The sequence below is a fragment of the Phodopus roborovskii genome, unplaced genomic scaffold, assembly GCF_943737965.1.
Source record: "Phodopus roborovskii unplaced genomic scaffold, PHOROB, whole genome shotgun sequence".
In the NCBI taxonomy this organism is placed as follows: Eukaryota; Metazoa; Chordata; class Mammalia; order Rodentia; family Cricetidae; genus Phodopus; species Phodopus roborovskii.
The window spans coordinates 15,135,678-15,152,523 of record NW_026126416.1 but is presented as its reverse complement, the minus strand read 5'-3'; the positions used below and the strand labels follow the sequence as shown (position 1 = coordinate 15,152,523).

The 16,846-nt window shown below is 37.5% G+C and overlaps 1 protein-coding gene across 1 annotated transcript; it reads left to right on the top strand.

Moving 5' to 3' along the window:
• Positions 1-3,549: 3,549 nt before the first annotated feature.
• Positions 3,550-3,889, top strand: LOC127221212 (cyclin-dependent kinases regulatory subunit 1). Its single transcript, XM_051183125.1, has one exon. It carries the CDS (start codon positions 3,601-3,603, stop codon positions 3,838-3,840), a length of 240 nt encoding a protein of 79 aa, XP_051039082.1. The 5' UTR covers positions 3,550-3,600; the 3' UTR covers positions 3,841-3,889.
• Positions 3,890-16,846: the final 12,957 nt, after the last annotated feature.

The following is a 16,846-nucleotide window of genomic DNA, read 5'->3' as shown; positions in this document are numbered from 1 at the left end:
GTCTTATTATGAGAATTAGAGAGTCAGTGAATTAATATATGTGTAGATATGCCTGTTTACACATGTATGATGTGATGAGAGCAGTAACCAGGAAAAGAGCAATCTCTTAATAAAAAGCCAATGTCATCATCTATATTAATATTATCAGTGAAAAACTTTTCCCTACACAGTATGTGGCTTGTGATGGCTTGGTTAGGTATTTCTGAAACAAATCTAATATTGGGCTGAACCTCATTTGCATTGCTAGTTAAAAAGTCCTTTCTTTTCTTTCTTTCATTCGTTCTTTCTTTTTTTATTTTCTTTTCTTTTCTGGAGAATGGACTCTTTCTCTTAATGTAACTCTTGTCATTAAGAAGCTGAAAAAAACAAAAAACTAACTTATTCCCCAAACTTCTCAGTTTTTCCTTTCCTCCCATTTTCTTAATACCATCATTCCAGTACATCCTTTCACTTTGGAAAGCTCTTGCACTGACCAGACACTACACTAAATTCTACTACCACTCCAGCTAAGACGAAGAATGGCAGACAAGGAGCCTAACACTCTTCCATTGATTAAAGAACTGCAATAGACAAAGAACCCTGTCATAAGCTGACACACATATAAACCTGCATACAAGTCAAAGGGGCTTTGTTGCTGCATATGTTACAGGCAGGGACATTAAGGATTGATGGATGATCTTTCTTAGGAGCTCAACACAAATGTCACAATGTGCAGTGTGCACTCACACCTCATTGCTGAGTCCACATTCAGGAAGCACTGTGTCCCTCTCTTCTCATCTCCATTTTCTTGCTTCTGTATAAATAACGTAGTGCAAGGAAGGGGTGTAACTAAGGAAATGCATAGAACAGGGAAGGGCAAAAATCTTCCTCTTCCCTTCAGACACTGTCAATAATGTAAACTAAACATTAATTAATTAAAATCTCTGTGGTTAAAATGTGATGAGCACAGCAGATAAATTTTCCCTTACTGAGTAAATGAACAAATCAATAGATCCCCAGATCATATGGACTGTTTTTTTTATCCAATCGTGTATCTTTGTTTTGTCTCATTTTAAAAATAAAAACTAGGAAATTTAAGCAACCAGGGGCCATTTTCACAGTTTATCATCTAGGAAAACCCAGAAGCAGTAATTAAAACAATCTGGGGCTATAGGAAGATAGACAGAAAATCTGTCACCACTGAAACTCTCAGACAGGGGTGGGAGGAGTCCTGGAGGATGAAGCAGCAGCGACAGTTTGTTACATTGAACCCCAGAGTGATGAGCAGTGAAAGAACACAACAGAGCTCACTGCCAGGGGAAATGTCAGCTCATGTGAGAAGCTCGTGGAAAAACACTGGAAAGGTGATGACAATTCTGCTCTTTTGCCAACTTCAGAAATGGGCTGAATTTCCTTTGCACAACAAGAATTAGCCCTGTAGTTATTTTCATAGGCTACTTTTGGAAAAGAACAACCACACTGCTCCTCTCATCCTGCATCAGCTTGAGGTCTAAAGTTAAAATATTTCAATTCATGTCCTGAATGTACAAATATTTGTTATAACCTGGGGTTTTTTGTTTCATCTATTTATTCATTTTACATCCTGGCTGCAGTTTCCCTCCCTCCTCTCCTCTCAGCCTCCCCACCACCACCTCCCCATCTGCAATCTGCCTTCCCAGCCATCCACTCTGTTTCTCTTCAGAAAGGGGCAGACCTGCTATGGATATCAGCAAAACATGACATACTGAGTTATACTAAAACAAAGCACCTCACCTTATACCAAGACTGGACAAGGCAACCCAGTATGACTAACAGTGTCCCAAAAGCCTACACTAGAGTCAGAGATAGCTCCTGCCCCCACTGTTAGGAGTTCCTCAAGAAGATCAGGTTATACATTTATGCATATACATTTATACAGTCAGCCCAGGCAGCAGGCTCCTTGGTTGTCAATTCAATCTCAATGAGCTCCTATGAACCCAGGTTAGTTGATTTTGTGGGTTCTTTTGTGATGTCCTTGAACCCCCTGGGCTCTTAAAATCTTTCCTCTCTCTCTTCAGCATGATTTCCCAAGCTTGGCCTGCTGTTTGACTGTGGTACTCTGCATCTGTCTCTACCAGTTGCTGGATGAAGCATCTCTGATGACTATTAGGCTAGGCACAATTTATACATATAGCAGAGTATTGTAAGGCATTGTTATGATGGTACTTATTTTTTTCGTCATGTTGATTTTGTTTTCAGATACACATACTCCTTTTCTTCTAATGTTCACAAATATTCAAACAACCCAACTCATTAACTTTACCCATCCATCATTCCAACTGTTGTGAAATTTCTTAAACATTTAGTGCTTTTTTATCTACACATTTTAAGGTGAATTCATTAAGAACACCATGCAAGACAACTGATTCAATTGCTACCCTTGACCCACTTTATAGGAAATGTTTCCTCATTGGGAACAAATGCAATCTAGTCAAGGTTTCAGTTCTCTGGATCTAACTTCTCTTGTCAAGTATTAACTATAAGAACATACATATAGCTGTTAATATCATAGAAAGTAGACTTTGGAACAAAACACTAGAAATAAAACATAACATTATATAATAATAGATGAGTTAATTTCCTAAGGAAACATAGTAATATTAAATGTTTGTGTGCCAGAAAATGTAATTGCAAGGACTGAGAAAGCAGCCAATGGTGGAGTGTTTTCCAGCAGATACTGGATCCTAAGTTGGCTCACCATTACTGAAAAAATAAATAAAAATTGATAAATAAGATATATTTAAAATCCAGCAAAATATCTGAAACAAAAGACATATAAGCAAAAGGAAAAGTAGATCATCATAATTACTGTTGGAGACTTCAATATTTATGTTTCAGCAACTCATAGAACTAGACAGAGCAGCAGAGATATAAAATAACTCAATAATACTGTTAATCAGCATGATTGGGATCTAAGTAACATTGGTCCAATTAAAAGGACACCTTGCCCCATTTTAATTATACTCTAGAAAATAAAACAAGTGTGAGCACTATGATGGGGGATGTCCTTCTTTATGCTGTGAATATGTTTCTCTTACTGGTTGATAAAGAAATGCTGATTGGCTAATAGTCAGGTAGGAAATATAGGTGGGACTACCAGATCAGGAAAATTTTGGGAAGAGGGAAGGCAGAGAGCAGTTGCCAGAGAGCGTCACCATGTAGCCACCATAGGACTAATATGCTTGAACATTATTGGTAAGCCACAGCCTTGTAGCAATACATAGTTTAATAGAAATGGTTAATAATTAAGAGGGAGCTAGCCAATTGGCCAAACAATTTATAATTAATATAAGCCTCTGTGAGTTTATTTGGTACTGAAGGGTGGTGGGACCAGGCTGGACAGAAACTCCACCTTCAATACACTTAAAAGAATTGAAATTGTACAGGAACAATCCTATCACCTCAGTAAAATAGAAGTGTCAGCAGCAGGAATAAAACAAGAACACTGCAAAACAGCTACAAACTGCTCATCAAACTTCTAAATAACCTGTGAATTAAAAAAGAAGTCTCAGTGCTGCTGGGAGTTGTCTGGAGGCCAGCGGCGCGGGGCTGAGGGGCTGAGGGCCCTTGGGCAGACCGGTCATGTCGCACAAACAGATTTACTATTCGGACAAATACGACGACGAGGAATTCAAGTACAGGCATGTCATGTTGCCCAAGGACATAACCAAGCTGGTCCCTAAAACCCATTTGATGTCTGAATCTGAATGGAAAAATCTTGGCGTTCAGCAGAGTCAGGGATGGGTCCATTATATGATCCATGAACCAGAACCTCACGTCTTATTATTCCGGCGGCCACTACCCAAGAAGCCAAAGAAATGAAGCTGTTGAACCACCTTTCAGCCTCAAGCTTTACTCAGCCGTCCTTCCTACCATCTTTCAGATAGCATGATTATGTTGCTCTCTTACTTCTCATTTTGATATTTAAAGGATGTTCATTCAATACACTGTTTGAATGTGCTGGTACCTGCTTTGCTTCTTGAGCTGAGCCACCAATGCCACAACCTGTCAGATGAGTGTGACCTCAAAGACCTAGTGTGCTCTGTATCCAGCAGGCCATACTTTCCATCACTCTGAAGCATGTGAAAATCAGATCATGGCTGTTACAGGGGTGGTGTGAATTTGCCGTTGTGGATTTTACTATTGGGTATTGTATGGTGATTTAGGGATTTATGTTTCAATGTATTGGAAACTTTCCATTTTATCTGACAAATCTCTTTCATGTTACAAGCCTTGATTAAAGGAAGTTTTTATAATCTAAAGCTGTGGTTATAAGGTTGTCCTATCCCTATGTCATTGTGTGTCCCCCACCCTCCATTGCCTCTGAGCCACTCGCTGTCCTACAACCAAGGTGACATTCTGGAACCAGCCTTTCTGGTAGATGGTGAAAAGTTGGCTCTTTGCAGTAATGAGGTTTAGTTGGATATTGCAATAACTAATTTATAATCTGTTAACGCGGTTAAATAAGGATCAGGATAAACAAATAGGCCGAATAGATGTTTATTCAGGGAGAAATAACTTACAACCTAGACAGATGAACACCAGAAAATTCAACCCGATCCTCTCCTGTCCGAGTCACGCCAGAAAGAGAGCATCTCTCCTGGCTCCCTCCGACCTCCTTCCACAGGTCACTCTGCCCATGGCTCCACCCCCCAATGGGCGTGGTCAGTGCCACAGAACTATCTCACTACAATCTGTTTTAATTGGACTTACTGTAAAAACCTTTGTTGAGCGGCTGGAGAGAGGGCTCAGCAATTAAGAGCACTGGCTGCTCTTCCAAAGGACCCAGGTTCAATTCCCAGCACCCACATAGTGGCTCACAGCTATCTATAACCCCAGTTCCAAGGGACCTGACACCCTTACACAGACATACTTGCAGGCATGTACCCCCCCAATGTACATTAAATAAATGTTTTTTTAAAAATTTAAAAGAAAAAAGAAGTCTCAAGGAAAACTTAAAATTTCATTTAATTCAATGAAAATCAAATTGCAGTGTATCAAAATTTGCAGGACACTGAAACAGTGCTAAAAGATGAACTTACAATTCTCCAAAAATAATAAAATTCTCAGATTAATAACTTCAATGCACCTTAAAAACCTTCAAAAAGGATGACAAAATAAACTCAAACAAGTACAATAAATATTAAGGAAAATAATAAAATTATAAACAGGAGGTTGATACAAGACCACCAATTACATAGATTTGGTTACTGAAAAAATATAACAAAATTGCTGAGCTAGTAACAATACTAACAAAGAGAAAAGGGAGTATAAATTATTAATAAAGAAGATGTAAAATATAAATACAAAGAATACAACTAAATTCTTTGAATTTATAAATGACTAAATATAAAATAAATCATTTGAATACCTTTAAAACTACCCAGTTGTTTTCATAACTTCTAAGCTTTATACTTATTTATGCATTTCTTTAGTGCATTTGTATACATGTGCCTGTGTATGTTCCATGATAAACCTATGGAGTTAGAGAATTTTTGTGAGTTAATACTTTCACTGTGCATGTTCTGAGTATCAATTTCAAGTCATCAAGCTTGTCTCAAAGCATCCTTGTCTGCTGAAGCATTTTGCTTACTCTGAACTTATAATTCTTTAAACTCATATAAAATAAATTTCTAGGCCCACATTTTCTCACTGGAGAATTTTGTTAACTAGTTAACTAGTTAAGGATGTAACAGCAACTTTTACATATATTCTAGAAACAATTACAATAATTTCTTCAAAGCCACAGAATAAAAGTGGCTAATTAATTCTGCATACTGCCAATAGGTATATCAATACTAAAATGAAAGAAGAAATATCATAACAACTCAAAGAAGAGACATTTAGGTATACATATATGCATATATATATATATATATATATATGTATATATATGTACGTATATGTGTGTGTGTGTGTAAGAAATGAATTTTGACTCATTTCTGAAAGTGTCAAAACTTGATCAACTAAATCAAGAAATTTAAAAAGAAATTATATGTACTGTATTCATATATCATGTATTGGATGACTCACTACAGCAAAGATGTAATTCTTTGTAAACTGATGTATTTTGCACATTTACTATAAAAAGGTCCAAGAAACAGTTTTATAGATATAGACATGATAGTTCTAACATTATGTAAAAATGCAAAATAACTACAAGTAAATGAAACATATTTGAAAGAGAAAAAGAATAAATATATTTTACTGGTTTTAAGAAAAATCTAACCAATACTGTATTAATAACAGAAAAATAAGCATATAAAATAATTTTTAAAAATCACAAACTCTGAAATAGAGCCTGACTAATAAATTCATCTTTTGACAAAAATACAAAAGGATCACCATGGAGAAGAGACATTATCTTAAATAAATAATGAAGGAATAAAGGACATGCAAATAGACTTGACTTGAATTCTGTATAGTATGTAATTCAAATGTCAGGTAGTTTTATGTAAAACATAGGATTATGACGCTTTTATAAAGAATCAAATATTCTGAGTCTAGTGCTCGGCAATAGGTTCTTAGACACTATGGGCCATTGCACACAGGAACTGCAATGGCTATGACAGCATGCACAAGACCTATACAAGATCAAACTATCTACAAAATATTTGACCTATAATCTGTCCTGCCTCTAAGATATGTAAGATATCCCAGATGTATGGGAGTAGTCAAACAAAGTTTGACTTGTCTTAAGGCCCAACCACAACTCAGAAACTCATGAAACTGATTGGGTGACCAATAACCTGAGACTAGATTCCCATAGACCAATGGTAAAACCAAACATTATTGGCCCAAAAGAAATAGTAATAAAATGACTTCTAATGATATGTTGCTATACTGATAGATCAGTGCCTTATGCTATCATCAGAGACATTTCTTCCTGCAGAAGATGAGAATATATGCAGAGACCTACAGCCAGATATTACATGGAAAGAGAGACCTTGAAACACCAACTTTAAGTGAGCTGTTCCTACAAAATCCCTCCCCTCAAAGTTCAGGGAAGCCTGAAGAAGAGGGGGAAAGAGTATAAGACCCATAAGGGATGAAGGGCTTCAGGAGAACAAAGCCCTCTGGATCTACTGAGCAAGGCTTATGTGAACTCCCAGAGACTGAAGCAGCAAGCATAGAGCCTGCACAGGGATGTACCAGGTCCTCTTCATATATATGGTTGTGGGGAACTCCAAAGCAAAGTTAGCATCTTAACAGCCATATTTCCTACTACAATCTTAGATACTAACATACTGGTAATTTTCCATTCTCCTATGACTGTCTTTTGTTAAACATATAATGCAGCCTGACCCTGAAAGAGTCCTAGCTGCAAGCTTATCATATAGCAACTTATCTTCTAGCAGAATACCTGCATTCTGTTTGAAAGGACATTCTTCTGCCTCCTAACATCCTCCCTTTGGCCCTTTCCCTCATTTCTCCACTACTGTGATTATATTCATTAAGTGAGACTTGATCAGAATACTGTCTTGTCTCCACCTCTCGCGTCTCTTGTCTCCTCATTCTCACTCCCTCCCTCATGGTCCCTGTCTACTGACCCTGTGGACTGGGGCATATTGTAATTTTTGGCTTAGTGTTTTTATAAGACTCCTAAGTGTGAGAATAGCTGGGTTTCTCATTCTTCTGTCTGATTATGAGGCACTTTCTATTCTGTTGGGTACCCTGGTCTAGCCATATAATGTTACCAATATGCATATTATATCATGGTTGACTAATTGAGATAAGTAGTTGGGGAAGTTATTTCCTGGAGAAGACTAATTCTCCAACTTTCATATGTATTCTCCACTTGCCTGTCATTCTCTGTCTAGGAATGGACCCATGAGACTCCTCCCCTTCCAAGCTAGCACATCCATTGGTGTCATCATTGTTCAGGCCTTGTTTAGACAGCCATGTTGATGTAACTTTATAGCTGTAGCCTTTCTGATATTTCCAGAAGACAGATCCTCATAGCAAATCTGTTCCTCTGGCTCTTAAAATCATCCCACCCCACTTTTCCATAATGATACCTGATCCTGGGGGACAGGAATTTTGATGTGGATTGTCAGTTGGGAATAGACACTATAGGATCTCCTTGTTCTCTGCAGTTGCAGTTTTCTATAATAGTCTGTGCCCCACAGATGCTTCATTGATAAGAGTTGAGAACTACACTTAGCAATGAATATTAGGATAAATATTTGAATGTAGTCAGGAATCATGCTAGCTTAGTAGTTTCAATTGTAAGTTCTCCTCTAAGATCCATACCTAAACTATTCCCTGATGAGTAGCTATGTTTCCAGTACCAGGCATGATTGCCTTTATTGAATAGGTCTTATGTCCAATTATAGAACTGTTGGTTACTGCCAAGATATTCCTGGTATTATTGAATCCTTGGGGTTATTGTGTCATGCCGGTTGATGTTGTTGTTGTTGTGGGTAGGTAGGACTATTGGTTGGCTCCTTCTCTTAGAATATCTCATGAAACATTCTGGTACCATGAAAGCTGCCCTTGAGGAGGAAGTTTTCAGGTCAAATCTAGTTTGGGTCCTCTGGGTCCTGTATTCAAAGTATATTGTGTTCAATTTTCCTTCCATGACTGGGGGCCAACTAAAGGCAACAACATACTGTTCTTTTAGGAGTCTCTTGTACTACTCTGACTGACAACTCATAAATAGGCTTTTCATTCTTGGTGTTGTGTTTTTGATAGATATTCTACAGCTCTTAGAGGGGACATTGTCAGTCGAGATGGGACATTTTCATTTAAACCATATACATAGTATACTGTATATATAAACATATGGAATATAAGTTGAGATTGATAGATAATAATATGGTGCCTATGACTTTTTCAGATTTATTGTTATTTTATCTGAGATGGGACTCTTTGGTGATGGAAATGTTCTGTGTCTGACTGTATCAGTGTTCACATCCGGTTGTGATATTTTACTAAAACCCTGTAAAACATCATTATTGGGGGAAACTGGGTAAAAGATGCACTTTCTGTGTGGTTTGTTACAAGCATATGTGTCTACATTTATCTCAAGGTAAAAAGCTTAATTTTATAATGTCAACACTGTCTTGTTGCTCACAATTTTGCATCTAGTGTGAGATGCACTAGCTCAGCACTACCACCAGCTGTCAGGGAAGCTGTCCCTCTATGCGCTCACAGGGCACATGAAGCAGATATTCTGCCATCTGTGCAAAGCCCTTCTTCAGGCCAGTCTTTCATCAGACCCAGCAGGTTCTCACTTACTACTTCATTTTTTATTTTATTTTTTTTAACCATCAGAACATAAGCCATGTATATGTACACACCAAATGCTAAGTCAGCACAATTTCTATATTCCACTCAAGTCTTTAAATCACAATTATGACACTGCCAAACAGCAAGTAACTAAGTAGCACATATGCCACAACAGATGGTTCACATGTCATGGTTTCTACCCCCAAAGATCCTCTGCTTAGTAAACCTATCAATAAATACATTACAAATATGCATTGTGGAAAAGGGGAAAAGATAGAAGGATGTGCTAGATAATGGGATCTCAGACAATGAGTGAATAGCCTACCAGGAAATTTCACCAGAGAATCTGTGCTGTAGAATCCAGACCTAAAGACAAAGAATTCTTAGTGGGTGTTGTTATATTGTATTGTTATTAGTTTGTTTTTGCTTGATTTGATGCTTTTGGTCCATATTGATGGACGAGAGCTGTAAAGAAATCATTAGTCACTTTGGAGAGTCTGAGGGAAGTCTTCCTCAAATATCCTGTGTCAGTGACTGACACAATGATACTTACTAAACATCTTTATGAGGATGAGCATCTATTCTCCCATCTGCAAGTCTGTAGGCCTACATGTGTGATGACCTCAGTTGATCTCAGTGGCAGCTCTGCTTGAGGCTGCACACCAGCAACTCATGGCTTGCCCTGGGGGCTTGGATGTGGTCCAAATTTATTACTTGAACTTCATCAAAGCTCTAATCATAAGTAGAAGCACAGGAAAGGTCAAGCCAAACCACATATGCCCAGGTGAGTATTCTTCTTATGTCACATCTAACAGTCCATAATAAACGGGAACCTGTGACCGAGCAACGTCAATGAAGCAGCCCAAACTGACTGTAATAACCTGGAATAAGAATAATTGGTGACTATTCTGTTATTTCACAAACTTTTTTCTAATATCCTCTAAGATAAGGAGGTTGTAGTAGTACTTCTTGAGGGAAAATGACCAGTCCAAATTAGTATTCCTGAGGTTGAGAAACTTGTCCTAAAGCATAGTTGAATTATACTGGTCATTGTTAGGGGATGGAAAGAGGACTGTCTTGTGTGTCAAAGGATGCTTAGTAACAGTTCTATCCACTCCTCACTAGAGGTCAGCAACAACCTTATGTCATGAAAACAAAAATGCTCTCCACCAATGCCAATGGATCCCCAGAAGTCAAATTTACTAGTGTTTTAGAATCACTATCTTAACAGAAATACTCATCATCCAAAGTATGATGTCAATGGCCAAAGAGAAAATCCTAGTGACAAAATATTTTGTGTCAATAAGGGTAAGTTACATTCCAGCAAACTTGACTGTGTCCTTTTCTATGGTGACGTGACATAGCATCCTTACAACTTTATAATGATTCTGTCGGGGAAGATTTACCTCACACTATTAACATTGGAATTAGCCAACATTAAAAAAATAAAGAGGAAAAACTCAAATATGAACCAAGATTCTCCTGTTTAAAATAAGTTTTAATAGACATATACAAACTTACCCCCTATAAGAATTTATGACAATTACATTCATGTCCATTCTGCTTTATAAAGCATCTTTTCATATACAAATGCAAAATAACCAACAAGCTGCTAGAAAATGAGCCAGTCCTTTTTAAAGTATTTTTATCAAGAATTCTTGATCATTCACATGCAAACACAAAGTAATTAAAAAATGCTTAAACAGTTTTTAGTTGTTATGTATGGTATAGCTGCAGCATATGCACACCATCAAAATATCTGTGTTCTTACAAGTTTACACCCAACAAAATCATCATCAAAAGCACCATTTTTGAGTGAAGATTGTGTCAATTCATCTTACTTAGCTAATTAGAAGAAAGCTAAAATGTGAAATCTCCATCACACTTATATCCTTCCAATTTGTGCCCATCACCTTTAGAGGGCAATTCAAGGCTGTTTCTTAAGTTTGAAAAAGTCTAAAATATTGGCAAGAACACATATCTACTCTCACCATAGTTTACACTATTCATTCAGCACAACTTAGCCTTCTTTCAATACTACCTTCTTACTGTTGCTCAAACAGGTTAAGTGGTGACTTGGAACATTAGTTCTTCCATCTCATTGGCCACTTACTTTTAGCAACCATCCTTGTCCTCAGATCTTTTCATGGTTATTCAAATATTCATCCTTCTGAGAACCTTTATAGACAAGCCTGCCTGAGAATTCACTTCTATGACTGCTCATCTCTCGTGCTTTGCTCATTCGTGGAGTAAAAAAAAAAATACATTAGCTGTATTCACAAACAGAATACAACCTAGGCACAGACATGGACTACAGTTTGCTTGTTACTCTTACTCCAGAATCTCAGGGTATATTGTAGGCCTTCAATAAACATTTAGAAAGCAAGAGGATAATTGCAAAAGTAAGCAGTGGCTGGAAGTTTTTTTTTTTTTAATATTTATTCTTATGCAGTTGAACTAATCTATCTTTACCACCCCTGCTGCAGCCTCCTTTCAGCCCCAAATAAATACATGGACGTTATATGAATTACAAAACTATTGGCCAATGGCTAGGGCTTCTTATTGGCTATCTCTGCTTTAATTACTAACCCATTTCTATAAATCTATGTATTTCCACATGGTCTTGGCTTACTAGAAAATGCCTGGACCTGTATCTCTTTTGGTGGCAACATATTGACTTTTCTGGCAGGCTCCCTCTCCCTCCCTGTCCTAGAATTCTCCTCATCTCCTAGTCCTGCCTATCTTCCTGCCTCATTGGACAGATAGTGTTTTATTTATCAACCAATAAGAGAAACATATATACAGAAGGACATCCCCTCATTACACCCCACACTCTATAAATCCCAGAATCTGTCTTTCAAGTAATGTCTGCTTCTGCAACTAGAATCATCACACTTCCCACTGCATGCCACCTTTGCTTCCTTGAGGCTATTGTATGCCTCAAGGCTATTGTGTGTTTGGTGAGTTGTACTGAGGATGGGTATCAAGAGGAAATATCTATTACAGAATGTTGTGGGAAAAAACAAAAAAAAAAAACCTTCAAAGCAAACAGTCTTTCTTTATGAAAACTCTTTCAGACTCCACTTTGCTGGGGTATTCCTAGACAAACACATAGTGGATCCTTTTAGCAGTATACTGAGTTCCCAGCCTTAACTTTCCTTGTCTTCCTTCATTGTGTTGACACCACAAAAATGAGGATGCATTTCTGTCTTCATCTTGCCCAGAACAATACATTCTTTTCCCTTACAGACTTTAGTCTTTCTGACCTCATCCTCCTGTGTCACTCCCTCAATCCCAAGAAGCCCTTGCAGGCATCTTTCTAAACATGATTATTCTCATGAAGTCTTGAGAATTATTAAAGGGAGAATGGTCAGTTAGAAAGTTCATCTATTTAACCTTGTGATGGAGGAGAATCATGAAAAAAGTAAAACAGATTCTAGTTATATAGGAGAAAAAGCTTAAGAGCAGTAAACTTATATAAAGAACAGTGGAAAGGTGTGAGAAAGGAATGGAACAGAGGTGAGAACTATGATATCCTCCACTGAGAAGCATCCAGGAAAAACCACATCCTGTTGCCTGCTGAGCTATACACTATTTGGGCTAGAATGGAGTAAATGATCGCTGCCAGGGAGGTGGTAGCCCCTTCTGGACACTAATGCCATAAGAAACAGAAGCTGGAAAGAGAATGACTACATACTACCAAGAGATATGTTACTCCAGGACCAGAGATAGGCAGAGCACAGATACTGTAGTAAAAGGGCAGCCTGGGAGCTGCAGATGAGAAAACTGAGATCTCCATGAAGACAGCAGAGTGACTCACTAACCTGAAGAATTCATGAGAGGCACCACCTCCACCACCACCTAGGTGAGCTACAACAGGGAAGCATAAGAATTATACTGAGTCTGGCAAAGTTTTACCAAAGCATGTAAATATACCAGAAAAAAAAAACAGTAAAACAGCAACTGCAACAAAAGGCAAAGATAAACAAAACCAAGACCCACACAGCTGAGATCTACCCAGAAAGTGAACAGCTAGCAGCAAAGATAAACACAAAAACCTAGACTTTTTAACACCCCTTCACAGTCTCACAGAAAGGAAAGCAGAGATAAAATTGCAACTGCCAGGCAATGGGGTTGGTACCATGAGGCTAAAAACCTCCTGTAAGAAGTAGAATCCATGGAGCCCTCAACTAATGCCTATTGGAAACAGGAGCAAACACCCATACATAAACACTAAGTCGAAGTAGAACCCAGATATAGATGGAGAGGACAAGACCAGGCGGCAGAAACACATAGGGACAGCTTACCTGAACAAGGAGGAGCTAACAGGCCACCAGACTGATAGCTGGGAAGCCAGCATGGGACTGACTCAGGCCCCCCTGAATATGGGTCTCAGCCAGAAGAACTGAGCAGTCTAAGGGACCTCAGACAGTGGAGCCAGGATGTATCCCTGGTGCACAAAAGGACTTTGGGAACACATCCCCCATGGAGAGATAACTGCCTTAATCTAGAGACAGGAGAGAAGCCCTAGTCCCTACTTCACAGGACCTGTCAGATCTACATGACCCCAACTGGATGGCATTGCCCTACATATGGAATTGGGGTGGGGGGATGGAGGGGAGGGTGGTTAGGGTGCATGTGAGAGGCCAGAGAGGGTAAAAGGGAGGGAGGGGGAACTGGGATCGACATGTAAAATAATAAATTAAATTAAAAAAATGCTTTGACTCCAAAATTTAAGTTGAAGGACAAGTTACTGGGGAAAAGATTTCTATTTTTGTTTCCACAGAAAATGAAAAGATGTGGATTCCTTCCAGACTAATGTGGTTTGATCAAGCCAGACCGCCTGAAACAGAGTACCAGGTGATCCTACATTCAAAACAGCTGGACAAAGCAGCCTTACAGACTATGGCCAGGATTTCTGAATCTTCTTCGAATCCCCCATGACAGAGCCCCTTACCAGCAGGAAGTAGTTTGGAAAGAACAATGCCCAAATTCCCAAATATTGTCTATAAATGTTTGTTTTCATTTAAATGGACTTGGTTATATAAAATAAATTAAAAAAAAAAAAAAGAAATCGAATCCCACACAGAGACTTCCCTCAGCTGGGAGGACAAACTGATACAACTGAATTACTGTGGCTATCAGGCCTCTCCCACTACAAAAACCAACTCACAGATTAGAGAAAGCATAATCCTCTGTGCTAAGAAGCACTGTTGAGTGGTATTATAGTATTTTATGCATAGTTTTTATTTTTATTATGTTGTATTCATTTATACTGTTTATACTTCAATTGTTCTTTTTAATTCTTAATGTGCTTATTTTTAATATACTATAACTTGCATTTTCCATAACAATACTTGAATGCCACTGTGTCTGGACCTTAATGGGAACCAACACAAAACACAGGAGCATCTCTTACTGTAGTTACACCACACACACTAAATAATACTATGAAACATAAACCCAAGCGAAGATAGTTCACCAGGAAAACTTACACAAAACAAAGCAAGCCCAGAAAAGAAATGAGAAGAGGAGAAACATGAAACTGGAGAATAAATCTATCCAGCAAATGTGCAATACATAATAAACACAAAGAAACAACTCTCTACAACAACTCAACCTGTAAGCCCAAACTCCTTTGATTGAACGATCCTTTCATGGGGGTCATATATCAGATATTCTGCATATCACATATTTATATTGGGATTCATAACAGTAGCAAAACTACAGTCATGAAGTAGCAATGAAAATTTTATGATTGGGAGATCACCACAATATGAGGAACTGTATTGATTGTTGTTACAGGCATTTATATGCCTGTAACAACAATCAATGAAAAACAAGCCACGAATTTGAAAGACGATGAGGGCAGTTATATGGGAAGGTTGAAGGGAGGAAATGGAAGGAAGAATTTATTTAAGTATATTATAATCTCAAAAGTAAAAGAAATAAAGTTTTCCTCCTTCCATGCATTCTGTCATTTTCTCACTCTTGCCATTTACAATGGAGTAACACAGCAAGAACACCCTCTCTAGATCCAGGATCTTAGTATCAGGATTCTTGACCTCCAGAACTGTTAGCCAAATGGTTACTATTCTTTGTAAATTATCTAGCACTTGCAGATTCTGTTACAGCAACACACAGTGAACTAAGATATGTACCTGAGATATCACGTCCATGAATCAATAAATGTAAGATTATTCTATAGCTAAAGAAGCAAAAGACTTCAACTGACATTCACAAAAGAAAACATCTTCATGAGAAAGAAAACTTGAAAAATGCAAAAAAAAAAAAAAATTGTAGCCACAATGAGATACCACTACACAGTCACCAGGATGGTGAGCCATTGACAGTGCCCATTGCTAATGAGAATGAGAATGAGAGACAACTGGAATTTGCAAGCATGGCAGAGGAAATCAAATTGGGATTAATATTTTGGCAATATTTTTTAAAACTAAACATTCACCTACTCTATAATTTCTGAATATGTACTAGAAGAAATGAGTGTTTCTAACAAAAGATAAGGACAAAATCGTTCACAATAACATTAGTTGAAAAGAATGAAAACCAAAGATACACATGGCCATGAATATTATAATGTTTGTATAATTAGTTCCATCCATAATGGGGCATTATTCACAAATAACATTAAAAGAAATGTAGCCATATACAATAACATAGAAAAAATTCATGGCATGATATTGAATAAAACAAAATGTCTTAAAATTATATGTGCTCCATGATACCATTTACATGAAATTCTAAAATGTACATGAATCATAATATGTAAAATTAAGGCATGTTTACACTGAGAACCAGGAAGTGTACATTAAGAGTGTTTTCATGAAACTGGTTATACTCCATTCCTTGGCCTGAGTAGTGGTTACATGGGTGAATTTGTTTCATGATAAGTAATTTGCATATTACTAGTCAGGCAATTTTCTGTATGAACAGGATATTTACTTAAAGAAGTTTTTCTAAAAATAAAGTAGCTCAGCTGTCAAGAACACTTAATACTCTGATGGAGAATCCATGTTCCATTTCCCACATGCACATCAGGAGACTCACAACCACATGTTCTCAACATTATCTACAACCATGTGTAAACACAGTGTACATATACATATATTGAAGCACAAGCATACAAATAAAATTAAATAATTAAAATATTTAAAAATTATGTCAAATTTCTCATAAATTTGTCATAAGCCTGGTAGGGAAAATCCGCATAAATCTGATATTTGAATGTCTTCTTTCTGAAAGAGAAATAGCTTAATGCTGTCCACTCATATATAAAATCCCAGTATTGTCTACCTTTGTCATTTCATGAAGAGATCATTTGATGAATCCTTGGGAAATGGAGCTAAGATCACACAGCCAGTTAGATGTCATGTTATGAAAAGAGCTTCAGGACAAACTGCTTCTGCTGCACATCTATGTACTATAGCCACTGACCCCATAAGTACTTACTGAATATAATGTGTGATTAAGCTGATATTCTACATGCTACGATAATGAGTTAACACTGTCTACCTTTATTTGTATTAAATAAATGAGCTGGTCTTTACCAACTAATGTGTTGTTCACTAGAAATTTA

Excerpts from the sequence above, each read along its gene's own strand:
- LOC127221212 (XM_051183125.1), top strand. The coding sequence starts at position 3,601 with ATGTCGCACAAACAGATTTACTATTCGGACAAATACGACGACGAGGAA.